Source organism: Echinops telfairi, unplaced genomic scaffold (assembly GCF_000313985.2).
Source record: "Echinops telfairi isolate 266 unplaced genomic scaffold, ASM31398v2 ScPeMD7_25;HRSCAF=90, whole genome shotgun sequence".
Lineage (NCBI taxonomy): Eukaryota > Metazoa > Chordata > Mammalia > Afrosoricida > Tenrecidae > Echinops > Echinops telfairi.
The window spans coordinates 19,552,123-19,564,053 of NW_022103922.1; the positions used below are offsets into that span (position 1 = coordinate 19,552,123).

General features: G+C 47.3%; 1 protein-coding gene across 3 annotated transcripts in view; it reads right to left on the reverse strand.

Moving 5' to 3' along the window:
* Window positions 1-5,753: 5,753 nt before the first annotated feature.
* SLC24A2 (solute carrier family 24 member 2) overlaps window positions 5,754-11,931 on the reverse strand; it is a 273,697-nt gene continuing 267,519 nt past the window's right edge. For all 3 annotated transcript variants that reach the window (XM_045289183.1, XM_045289181.1, XM_045289182.1), the window contains 2 exons: window positions 10,468-10,634; window positions 5,754-8,807 (listed from right to left, as the gene is read on the reverse strand). In XM_045289183.1, the coding sequence (XP_045145118.1) occupies window positions 8,558-8,807; window positions 10,468-10,634 (417 nt within the window). In that variant the 3' untranslated portion in view covers window positions 5,754-8,557. The remainder of the gene's footprint in view (window positions 8,808-10,467; window positions 10,635-11,931) is intronic.

Genomic DNA, 11,931 nt, shown 5'->3' on the forward strand with positions numbered 1-11,931 from the left:
AGAACAGGCAGCGGAGAATCACACTGGGTAATAGAACCCAGAACAGGCAGCGGAGAATCACACTGGGTAATAGAACTAGTCAGTACTTGGATCAAGTCAGTGGTGATGGTCTCTGACCTAAGGCACCCAAAGACTAAGACACCCTTCATGTTCTGTGACTCATCAGGTTTCAGCACACTCACACTTGCCTCCAAATTAAGGTGTTCGCACTGATGTTTATGTTTCCCCTATTTGCAGGGTTCTAGTTATTACTTCAATGATGTTGGAATTAATGTCTTTTCTTTTGGAATTTAATTTCATTAGTCTTAGCTGGTATTTCCTTATGGGGTTGATGTGATTTAATTGGTCAACTTGAGTAGTCTTAGTTTTGATTTGTTTCCTTGATTAATAACATTTGTTTACACAATAAGAATTTAAAAAGCCCAAGTGCTGTATCTTTAAGCACTCAATAGGTGGCATTAGTTACAACGATCAATAAGGGGGCATAGATGGTGAGCAGAGCCTGGTGGCTGATTGCTGAATGGTTGGTGGTTTGGAGAATGATGTGGCAGCCTGTTTCTGTAACGACGGACACTTCCAGGCAGTTCTACTGTGTCCTGGAGGGCTGCTACAAGGTCAATAATGGCAGTGGGTTTGGTTTGGGTTTGGGGGGGTCTCAGTGCTAGAATTCTCAGCTTCTGTAGACCCTCAGTAGATTCCTGGCCAGTGCACCCCACACTTAGCCACCCCCTGCAGCCCTCTGACCATTACTGAAGGCTTGTGTGGTGAGCTCTGATGCTGAACTGATTTCAGTGAAACTTCCAGACCAAGACAGACGACAAAGAAGGGTCTGGGGAGCTACTTTGGAAAACCCTCGGTACTGCGGGCCTCTCCACTCCCAAGCCGATCCTTGGCGTAGCTCAGGACTGGATGTGTTTTTCCATCTGCATGGGGCCACCTTGAATTGGGGCTGACTGAGGCCAACCACCACCGACATAATGACAGTTCCTCCTTCTTGCCTATCAGTTACCTTGAAATCCCGGGCATCACACTTCCACGGTGATGTGCTTCTTTCTTGAGACCCCGAGGGTCTTGATTCGCTGCAGGTCACGGTTATGAAAAAAAACCCAGACACAACCACATACCTTTTTGAGTCGATACGTTTATTACTATTATTTTTTCCACACTGAGAAGACTCGGTTACACAGCGTGATATTCTATGAGCTGATTACCAGTAGTCGAAGCACAAAGGTTGTGGTGAGTGTAACGTGGACACAGTGAAGAAGCACCCTTTTCCAGAGGGAACCACATCGTCCGGACAGCCTAGGTACAAGTAAATACCGCGCCCAGTCTACGTACAGACATCTTCCCGGAGAACGAGCGAACGCAGCACCTTCACACAGCTCATCCCCCAGTGAAGATTGCGTGTAATAAACAACACACACAAAATGAACCCCCCCAAAAAAGAATACATAAAATCGTGTGGTAGTGTATCAACTGGATTCTTGCAGGGGGTCAAGAGAGGCTAAATAACCTTCTTTGAAATGGAGGCAAACTGACACCATGGATGGATGGATATTGATAAGAGCTGTACGAGCCCCCCATAAAATGATGAAAAATAATAATCATAAAAATGGAGGCAATCAAAGAAGATGATGTCCAATCCTATGAAGATCCTTTATCAAAATAGCAGCCTGCGGTTTCAAATGCAACTGGTCCCAAGGTCCCATGTGCACGCGTGAGGGCATGGCATGTCTCTGGGTGGGCATCAGTGTTTGAACACGTTCTCTGCTCGAACAATGAGCAGACAGCTAAGGTTGCCGGCAGCAACGGCTCTCTGAGTCTCGAGATTGCTCTCGTGGGAAAGCTGCGGGTTCTGTAGCTTTTTCACATGTGGGGAGAAAGAACCTCAGAGGGTTCACAGCCATGGTGCAAATAGACTTGGGTTCAGGGTTCCACCAGCAGAGGCATCTTCCAGATGGGGTCCCCGCCCTTTGGAGAGACTCTCAGACCACAAAACAGCCTCTAAAAGGGAAGACCACCTGTTCAAGGCCAAGCAACCTTCCTGTAAGGTAAATGACCATCTCAGCACACAATTTGCCAGGGTTATTCAATTTAACATGCGTTACTGTGTGGTTCAGATAACCCGTTCGGGTGGATACTTCAAGGCAACTGAGTGTGTGCCGTTTAGTCATGATTTTAGATTTCATTCAAGCTGAATTAAAAGTTGGGATGAGGAGGAACGGGCATTTTCAGTCGTGTGCATGCCTGTGTGTGTATGCGTGTGAGCAGTCTAATATGTGAGCAGTCACAGACTGTCTTTGTGGTCGAAAGGGGAGGAGTCACCAATGCGTGTCAGAAGCAGCCTGCTGCTGACTCACCGTCTCTGGTGAGTTAACAGGTTCTGTTAGGCATCAGAGGTTACACTGGTAAGCAGTTTGTCTCTATTTGCCATTTTTATAAAGAATCTCCATAGACTCATCATGGACTCATCTAAAAACTCAAACACATCCTAAATTTCTCAGGTGTACACAATCAATCCATTTCTCTCTCTGCATGGGTGATACCTGGCTTTACGACACAAATGGATTCTTCAAAAAATAACTCTTCTCATTGTGGCATCAGCCCTGCTATGTCACGAAGGAACTGTGTAATGACGGTCAAAGAAATGAAGAATGCTTTGGTGAATGAATAATTCCCCTTGAGTTTCAAACAACTGTATCACAGGACAAGTTGTCAGTCGATTGAGATTGCCCAGAACAGTAATTGTTTGCAATAAAAAACCAAAACAGATAAAATGCCAATTTACAACAAACTACACAAAACAGGAATGACCCGTGGACTGCTTATTGACAGACTATATTCAGAAACCCTGAATATAGGTATTACTGGTATTTTATGGCTTTTATCAAGACAGTTGTCTCTTATGAAGTACTATAAAGTGCAATATTAAAAAAATTAAAAAACCCAAAAGGCATATCCATCGTCCTTCAAGTTCATCCTGCTGAGAAGAACTGGAGATTCGTTTAATTAAACGATAAGGAATTATTTACTCGCATGCATGCCTGCCATTTGACCCTTACAATTGATTTATTCAGTTATTCAGACTTCATTTGCATTTTTTCTTTTTCTGAGTGTGTGTGACGTGTTTTTTCCGAGTCGGATTTATGGATTACTTTTTGTGGTGGCTGTTGGCTGAGGGCCCTAGAGAAGTGCCAGTCTCCAGGCCCCGGGGCTCCTGGATCCATCGTAAAGGGAGATGCAACTCAACATGTGAGAACACAAGAGCAAACGTCCAGCATTGGAGGAGCCACAAACAACCCACATTTTCCAGGCCAGGACATGAATCGGCAACATTCTCATTCCTATCTAACCTACCACACACGGAAGTAAACGCACTGCAATACTGGTTCATAAGCCAAGTCCAAACATTTGCCTTTTTTCCCTACTAAAAGGTAAAATATATATTCCTTTGATAAATCGAATGCAGACAAGTGCAGGACCAGTGTGTCTAAATGACTTTTAGTCATGTCTCCCCCATTCTGACCCTTCAGGAACTATGATTCTACCCTTTCTGCCCTTGGGGTTTAGCAGGAAGCAGGTATCCTAATTTTAGTGTACGCTGCCCTCTAGTGGGAGCCTGTATAATTGCATGATTCGGAAGAAATTGGCCTCTTTCCACCAACCTCAGCATCAGAAACCCTGGGACATCAGTGTCCCACTAATTGCATCAAAATTCCGAATCCTTAAAACATTTTCTTCCAGTTTCGTTCAAAATGTTTTCCATCATGGAAAAGCATATGGTTTCATAAAAAATCCGAAGCAGAACATATTTTGGTTCTGAAAGTGTTAAAAGCAAAGCTCTTGAGTTTGAACTCACCAGGGTCTCGGGTCAAGGTTGTGCCCCCTACTCAGACTTCTCACCAGAGGACAAGGGTCTGCCCAGGCTTACTGTCTTCAAGGTCTGTGAATAGTCTTTAGAAGGATTTGCCCAAGAAGTAGCCAATGACACAACACTTAAGTTATTGGGGGCAGGGATGTAGTCTTTTTGAGTTTTTTGTGTGGAGATCGAGAAGATGTTCATTGAACTTGCCATGTAACAATGAAGGGTGAGCGGCTGGGTCGTTGGTGGTTGAGAACCTTGCAGGGGACTAAGCACGAGGGTTCACCTTGAACGTGAAAACTGGGAGGAGGGTTAGAAATAAAGCCAAGTGGATAGGGTCATAGAGAAGGCAAGAGGCTATGCCAATGCCAAGGAGCCAACTGGAAACGGTGCTGGTTCCTTCCGAATGTCTTGCACGAAAATACAGGGCTCATCAGGAAAACAAGATACACGTGAACCGGCACTGTCGTAGGACTTCTTAAAAGGCAAGCACAACAGAAGGGTATGTAAAAAAATGCAGCTTCTGCATGGTTCATGCTGGCCAGACCTTGTTACGTAAGACCAGTGTTGGGAAGTCAGCCAGCTTTCTCCCGCCTAGGAGGGGATGTACAATAATACTATCAAATCTCTAGTCAGTGAGGCAGCTGTGTTTTGTAGAAAGGCCTTCAAACCACCTGAATCATGTCTGTCCTATGAAATAAATGATAATCGTCTCCATTAAGTGACACTGGTTAGAAGCCTTACAAAGCATTTCCCCTGAAATAGGAACCATTCCTTCCTTCTTGACATATGCTTGTGGGTAAGGCTTTGAGGATGTTCTGTGGCTTCTGCAGAGTGATAGACTTCTCCCCGTCCTTGAACATGTGCCGTGGTCTGTCACTGCCTGACTCAGTTAATGCTCTGGGAAGTTTCACATACGCCACCTGGCTCCCAGCTTCAGTTCATCAGGAACTGCTCAGGCTCAAAGGGCAGCTTGGGGGCGGGCTGGGGAGGGGGTTCAGCATGGGCATTTTCAGATGCAATTTAGAAGGTTCTAGTTGGGCATTCTTGGCTTAAGTCAAGTTGCTCTCCTGTCCTGAGGCTGCCTAGGGTCAAAGGGGAGGAGAAGCAAGCAAAGCCACTTGGTTTGCTGGGGGAAAGTAGAACCATGTGGGTGCAACAGTCAAGAGGTGGCTCTTGAGTGTTTGCTATTATTGTACACACTGTTCCCAGGACGTGAAGATAGGATCGATGGTCTCGGTTTTCTCCTGTCCTCTTCTGATGTGTATTCTTCGTGTCAACATTAGCCTGAGGGATATTCGACTAACTCACTGTCGCAGAGTCAAGGCTGACTCAGTGTGAGCCCTGTGGATTTCCGAAATTGTTAACTGTTTACGGGAGTAGAAAGTCCAGTCTTTCTCCCGCTGAGCTACTGGTGGTTCTGAACTGCTGACCATTCAGATGGCAGCCTAACACCTAACCACTAGACCACCAGGGCTCCTGTAGCATGAGGGATATGATATGGCTGGTCATTTCCTTAAGGCTGTAGATCTATATTCCTTGGGCATGAAAACTCGAATATATCTGTGTATGTTTGCAAGTATGTGAACACAGGTCAAAGCAACCCCGTGGGATCAGGAAGAGATGTTGCCTTTGCTTCTAGCTGTTCATGACATTCTTGGCTTTGGAAAACTTGATGCTCCTTGCTTTTGAATCCTGTATGTGATTGGGTCAGAGAATGATGACGTAGGTGCTATTGCGTGTACATGTAGACCTCATATAGAGATATGGATATTTATATATGTATATTCACAGGCATGCAGAAAAGCAGCTGGAGATAATTTACGCTGGAGACTGAGCTCTAGAAAGTTCTTTTTTAAAATGTCAGTAACGAAGTCAATGATTTGAATGCTTTAAAAGACCCACTGGATTTTATACACTTCTCTCTGGATGCATTCTAACCAAACCCATAACCCCGTGCACACAGACACATGCATGAGGGGGAGTCAGAAGAGAAGCCTGGATCCCAGTTAGCAAGGGAGCATGGCGGTCGGTCCTAATCAGTGCACAGCATTGAGAGGGGAGCTGAGCTTGGGACCTGGTCTTCTCAAATGCAACTTTTCATCAATGGTCATTTCCTTAAGGTCATTTCCACAGCCTCTGGGAAGAAACTGCTCCAGGGCTTTTTGGATTCATCTCCACCTTGAGCAAGAAATGAATGGCAAGTGGCGGGGCTGGGGGTGGGGTGGGGGGAACAAAAGGGAGGACCAGGAAGTAGCAGAGCAAGAAGAAATGACCTCACTTGTCCTACCTAGTCTAGCTGCAATTTGTCAGTTACCAATTCAAACCTATTTTTTTGTTTCAAATAGCAAACCAATCATTAATATTGGAGGGGAGGGGAAAATCTCCTTTTTCTCATGAACTTTCTGAAGCCCCCTCCCCCATCCTATGATAACCAGCTGTGCTCCCCTTCAAGTAACACGCAGGAAAAAGTGAGCTTTCCAGTCACGTTCCCTCACGCCTTCTCTTTCCTTAAGGATGAGCACACCTCCCCACCTCGTTTTGGGATGAGATGAAGAACGAGATGCAGGATTCTAGCACACATTGGCAAACCGGACTTGGCAGAGTTGGAGCGACTTGCAGGTCAGCTGGCTTCTTGATTTCTTGTTTCCTCCAGGGGGCCTCTACTTAGAAGTGCTTTGCTTTTGTGTAAAGGGCTGTGCCGGGCACTGCCTGTTCATCTGGGCAGAAGCTGAAGCCATGTGGAAGGAACAGCCAGCATGACCTGCGGTGGTCAGGCCCCCCTTGCACCCGGACTCCCTGGACCCCCTGTGGTGGGAGTCTTAGGCGACCTCAGAACAGACGGGAGACAGGCTCACATATGGTGTTAGTTCCAGGGTAATGGGCCATTGCTTTTATTCATGAGCAATGTCTTTAGCGGAGCACATGGTTTTCAATTTTAATAAGCTCTTAATCTCAGTGCTTTCTTCTCTAGACCAAGCTTCTGGCGTTGTCTTTCAAGGGATTGAAATGTAAGCATGACTTGTGACAACCAAAAGTCTTCCATCTTCTTAAAACAAACTGAATTTGCTTCTCCCTTCAGCCCCTACCCACCCCTTCTGCTGGCTTATTCTCTGCTGGCACAGAGCTGCAAAATCAGAGAAGGGAGCACGCAGGGTTACTGAACGGCCGAAACACAGCCTCTTAGGTCACGCTGAGCAAAATCAGGAAGCGAGATGGGCTGGAACCTAGTTAAAGCAGCTGTCGAGCCTAATCATTATAGGCTAAAAAGAGTCCTAGATGCGCTCCAGATAGAACGAGAGATGCTGCCTTAGCCAAGGGCTGGACTGGGCAGGACCTCACCCAGGACTCAGAACCCTTCCTGGGATGCGCTGTGTGCACACTGCCTTTCCAAACAAACAGTCCCCATCATAGTTCACTGAGCTCGACCAGAGAACGGACGATCTCTTCTGCCACTGGAGCCCTTTATGACCGTGCTGCATGACCATGGTTTGAAGGACCAAGCTCTTGCATTCCACTGGGCGGCAAGTCCTATTGCGCCCCAACTACTGGATGAGATTCCTTATCAAACAACTGGGCTGCTTGGTGGCCATATGAACTATATGTGAGCCCTGAGCATCAAAGTACATCGAGATGAGAATCACAGCAAAATCTGCCCCCTTCTGTTGATGATAGTGGGACATGCATCAGAACAGCACAGGATCAGTTGATATAGTGTTCCTGTCCGAGGATAGCACTAATTTGGCTCGCAGTCATATTTTCTACTTGCATGCTGGGGCAAGATAAGGGGAAAACCCAAACAAAACCACTACCACCCTGGTCACCCTCCGTCAGCCCTCAAAGTGGTCTGGGCTTTAACTCTGTTCTGTCCCAGGTAACTCTGTAGGTTTCGAACAGTGCCCCCTGGGGGGGTGGGGGTGGAGATCATCTGCCCTGCTTGGCTTGTGGGAAGATTTTGGAGAATTCAACTTGAAGCCTCCACATCAAGCCCTACCCTGTAACCTAGTATTTTCCCCAAACCTCAGCTTTATCATGCAATAGCCAGGTAAGTCCAAGGGAGCTGAAGGGCACAGCAATGCTGCCTCCATCTCTTCATTGCACTAGATCACTCTCGTGCTAACAGTAAAGCCCAGACTGAAGGTTGATGCCCCTCTTCAAATAGGTACTATAAATATACTAGAGCTATCCCTGAAAAGATGCAGTTGTACTTATATATTTATATAAAATTATATATTTATGTATATAATTTTTTCTTCCTTTGTGTCTGTCTACAGGTATATATTAATCTATAGGTGTGCAAGGGGAGGCATAGGACAGGAACAGGCAGGGGTGGGTTCTGTGTGTACGTATTTATAATATGTATATTACGTATAGCGCCTCTGCCGTGGCCTGCCTTACAGTGAGTGTACCTCCGGCCAGCGAGGAGTACCTGTCAGTGGTGAATGGCGGGAAGCCCCCAGTTGACGGTTCTCTGTGTCTCTTACAGGAAGCCGTTCCAGTCCGCAGGCGTGAAAGTAGCCTGGAGACTGCATGGGCCCAGTGTAATCCATCGCTCCTCAAATCTGCCTTTGGGGAGAGACACTTGAACCCCTCAGAGCGGTGAGCCAGCTGCCTCTTCTCAAGAGGCCCAGGAGCCTGGAGTCCAGCGCGGGAAGGGGCCATCCAGGCTCCTGCTCCCAGGTATGGCTTTTCCTGCTAGATGGAGACAGGGCACGTGAGGATTCTGTCTTCTAGAAGGACGCTGACCACCAGGAACACAAAGTAGAGGCCGAACATGATGAAGCCCAGCACTTTGTTCATCCGCCATTTGCAGAGGGCGATGGAGAGGATGACGAAGAGCAGCATGATGAAGAGGAGGACGATGGCGCAGAAGAGGCCGTTGCTGCTCACGGCCACTGGCTGGAACCTGTGGATGATGGTGTACAGAAGCCAGGGCAGGGGGAGCCTAGCGGGAGCGAAACAAGGGGAGAGAGATGAGGGCGGCGGAAGAAGGTGCTCACGGGGAGGGGGTGGGGGAGGGCTCCCTATGTTGGGTGGGACTCAGGTGTCATTCTAGCTCCTGGATCGAGGGGGCAACCCAGGCATCCTTTAGGACTGGTGTGGACGCCGTAGCTTCGAGGGTCCTTACTGGAAAATGAGGACGGTGACTGAACCGCCTCGCATCGGTGTGTTGCTTAAAAGGAGACATATGTATGTCCAGTGCACACAGCAGACACGGTAGGAAAAGGAAGAGCTATAATCATGTGTTTGTTTGGGGATGAACACGTGGGTGTAGAAATAGGGTACCATTGCAAACGTCCCGTGAGAAAGTAGACACTTTGGGAAGGCTAGCATTCAGCTCTCCTGCCTCTGCAGGCTGCCTCTTGGCGAACTGCAGATTCTGGTTGCTTATGGTGGAGATACGGGTTCTCCCCCCCCATCTAACCCACGTTCCAGATGATTCCTGGCAAGGACTTGTTTCTGTCAATGGAAGGAAAGATCTCTTCTTCTGACTCTTAAAACACCCAGGATAGCTCCACCAGCATTTCCCAGAGAAGGCGAGCGGGTATTTGTGCTGGGCCTCATCTTGGCTTAAGCTGCTTTTCCTCTCAAGACTCATCTGAGGCTGCTGGGGACTTAAATTTAAGACATCAAGCCAATAAGAGCGAAACAACCAGGGCCTCTCTGTCACATCTGAAGATGCATCCCGTGTAGCCAATACCTTTGGAGCCCAACCCCAAACTCACCGCCATCGAGTCAGGCCAGTCTGACTTGTAGCCAGCCTCTAGGGAACCCTGTGGGTGTTTCTGCCCGACTAACCAGTTACCGTTGAATCAATTCCAACTCATTGTGATCCCATGTGTAGCAGAGTAGACCTGCGCTCCATAGGGCTTAACTTTTCTAGTGGTTTGTTTTCTCTGTGAATTAGGTAGGGGGTCTACAGATCATTATTACCTGCATTCAACAACTTAGAAAATCTTCTTGTGGGGTATGGTCTCCCCTCTAGCACAGGGCTGGGGAAAGTCTGACCATATAAGACCCAAGAAATCAATGCCAACTAACATCACACACCTCACCACAGAGCGGCAGTTACAGCCATCACAGTAGAGCCGAGTCAATTCAATGTTTGACCAGGATGGGGCATGAATGATGTCAATATCTGAATGGTGCTCGATAAGAAAACAGGCTTCTCACGCCTGCTCTCACCTACCACTTCCCATCCCTTCCCACTCCAGGTAGCCATTGATGTTTTTTGTGGTATGGGAACCTTTTCAAGAGTTTTTCCCTCTCTCCCATAGGCGTTTGCTGGCTTGCTCAGAAGGAGACTTCTAGGGCTTTCTGTCAGGCACCCCTGGCAGGACTCAAACATCTAGCCTCTACGTTAGCAGCTGAGTGTGATAGCCAAGTGCACCAGTCAGAGACTGCTCTGCCTGCCTACGGATGATCTTCTTCTTCAGCAAATTCTCTGGAAAAGGAAAAGAACGTCTGGGAACCTGCATGGTACTTTCCTTTCAATGGTTGATTTGGGGCCCAGAGAGCCTGGTTCTGTCTCCACAGGCCACTTCTAGGGAGATGTGTGCAGAAGTGGAACGCCCTCACACCTTGAGAGAAGTATCTCTACTCACCCTACCGTGATGTCGAAAATATTGCTTCCCACAGAGCTGGACACGGCCATGTCCCCCAGCCCCTTCCGGGCCACGATGACGCTGGTGATCAGATCAGGGATGGAAGTGCCAGCAGCCAGGATGGTCAGGCCCATAATCTCCTCACTGATGCCAATGGTCTCTCCAACCTACAGGTGGGCACAGGAGGGAGACAGATGAGTGCTTAGGGCCACAAAGCTGGCAAAATCCACAGCATTTCCACAAGTTCCCACTTGGGGCTGGAGTTACAGCAAGGAGTGAATCACATTGACCTTCCTACAGGAATTTAGACTTGAATTAGATTCAGACTGGAGGAGTCAGGATTGACTGTAAGAATGTACATGGAAAAGTTCAAAGGAACACGAGCGTAACAGGGCAGCCTGCAGCTGCTCTCTGGCCCTTTGTGAGAGTGAACAAGTGAGGGACCTGAATGACCAGAGTTACAAAGGCCAGCTAGCCATTGACTCCCAGGTTTGTTGCCTGACGGTGACGCCAAGCGCTGTGGCAGACTCACCCTCCTTGCCATACAACACTCAAAGTCAAGGACTGACCCTCAATGTGTCTCCAATGTTCCTTATCGTTTTCTGGGGTCTTTAACCCACTCACATATGTTCAGCCTCTACCATTTCCACAGGAATTGTGATTCTCAGGGCATGGGAGTGGCAGTAACACAGGACTGTAAACCAACAAGGCACCCAGGGAAAGTCACAGCAAGGGAATCAGGGGACCCAGCTTCAAAGTCTGCCTCCAACCCTCTATGCCCACTGCCCGCCTGCCTATTTTTTTTGGCATACAGGAAATCCAGTGATTCCAGCACCATTTGGTTCAAAAGTCTATCTTTTCCCCACACCCATTTCTGGGGTATAGTTTCTACTTCAAATGTGTTGTATGTGTGCTAAGATATGAAATAATTTTGACTATTGTGAAGCTTAGAATTTATGTCTATGAAGAGTATGGGTTTTGAAGTTCTATGTTAGAATCTCAGTTTTGTTCTTTATTACCTAGCTGATCATGGACAATTTTGTTATACCTTTAACATCTTTATCTGTAAACTATAGCTAACAAGAGTACCTCCCTCACAGGATATGGGGCTCCATGTAGGGTTTGTTGGGATGACCACAAGGTTCAAGTGCCGAGTACGTGGCATAATAATCTACAGTGGTCAGGACTGTTATTGAGGACATAAAAAGCTTACATCTAATTCTTCCATTTATGTTTTTCAATAAACAAGCACTGAGATTCTATTTGGTGATGGGTATTACGACAGTGAAAGATCACTGTTGTGCAAATTGACACTCCAGGTAGAGACCATGTTGTCTTTAGGTTCTGTCCTAAGTGGCAGCTTTGAGAGGTTCATAAAAGTAGGTGGCGGCGGCTATCAAAAAGTATAGCGTCTGGGGTCTTAAAGGCTTGAAGGTAAACAAGCGGCCATCTAGCTCAGAAGCA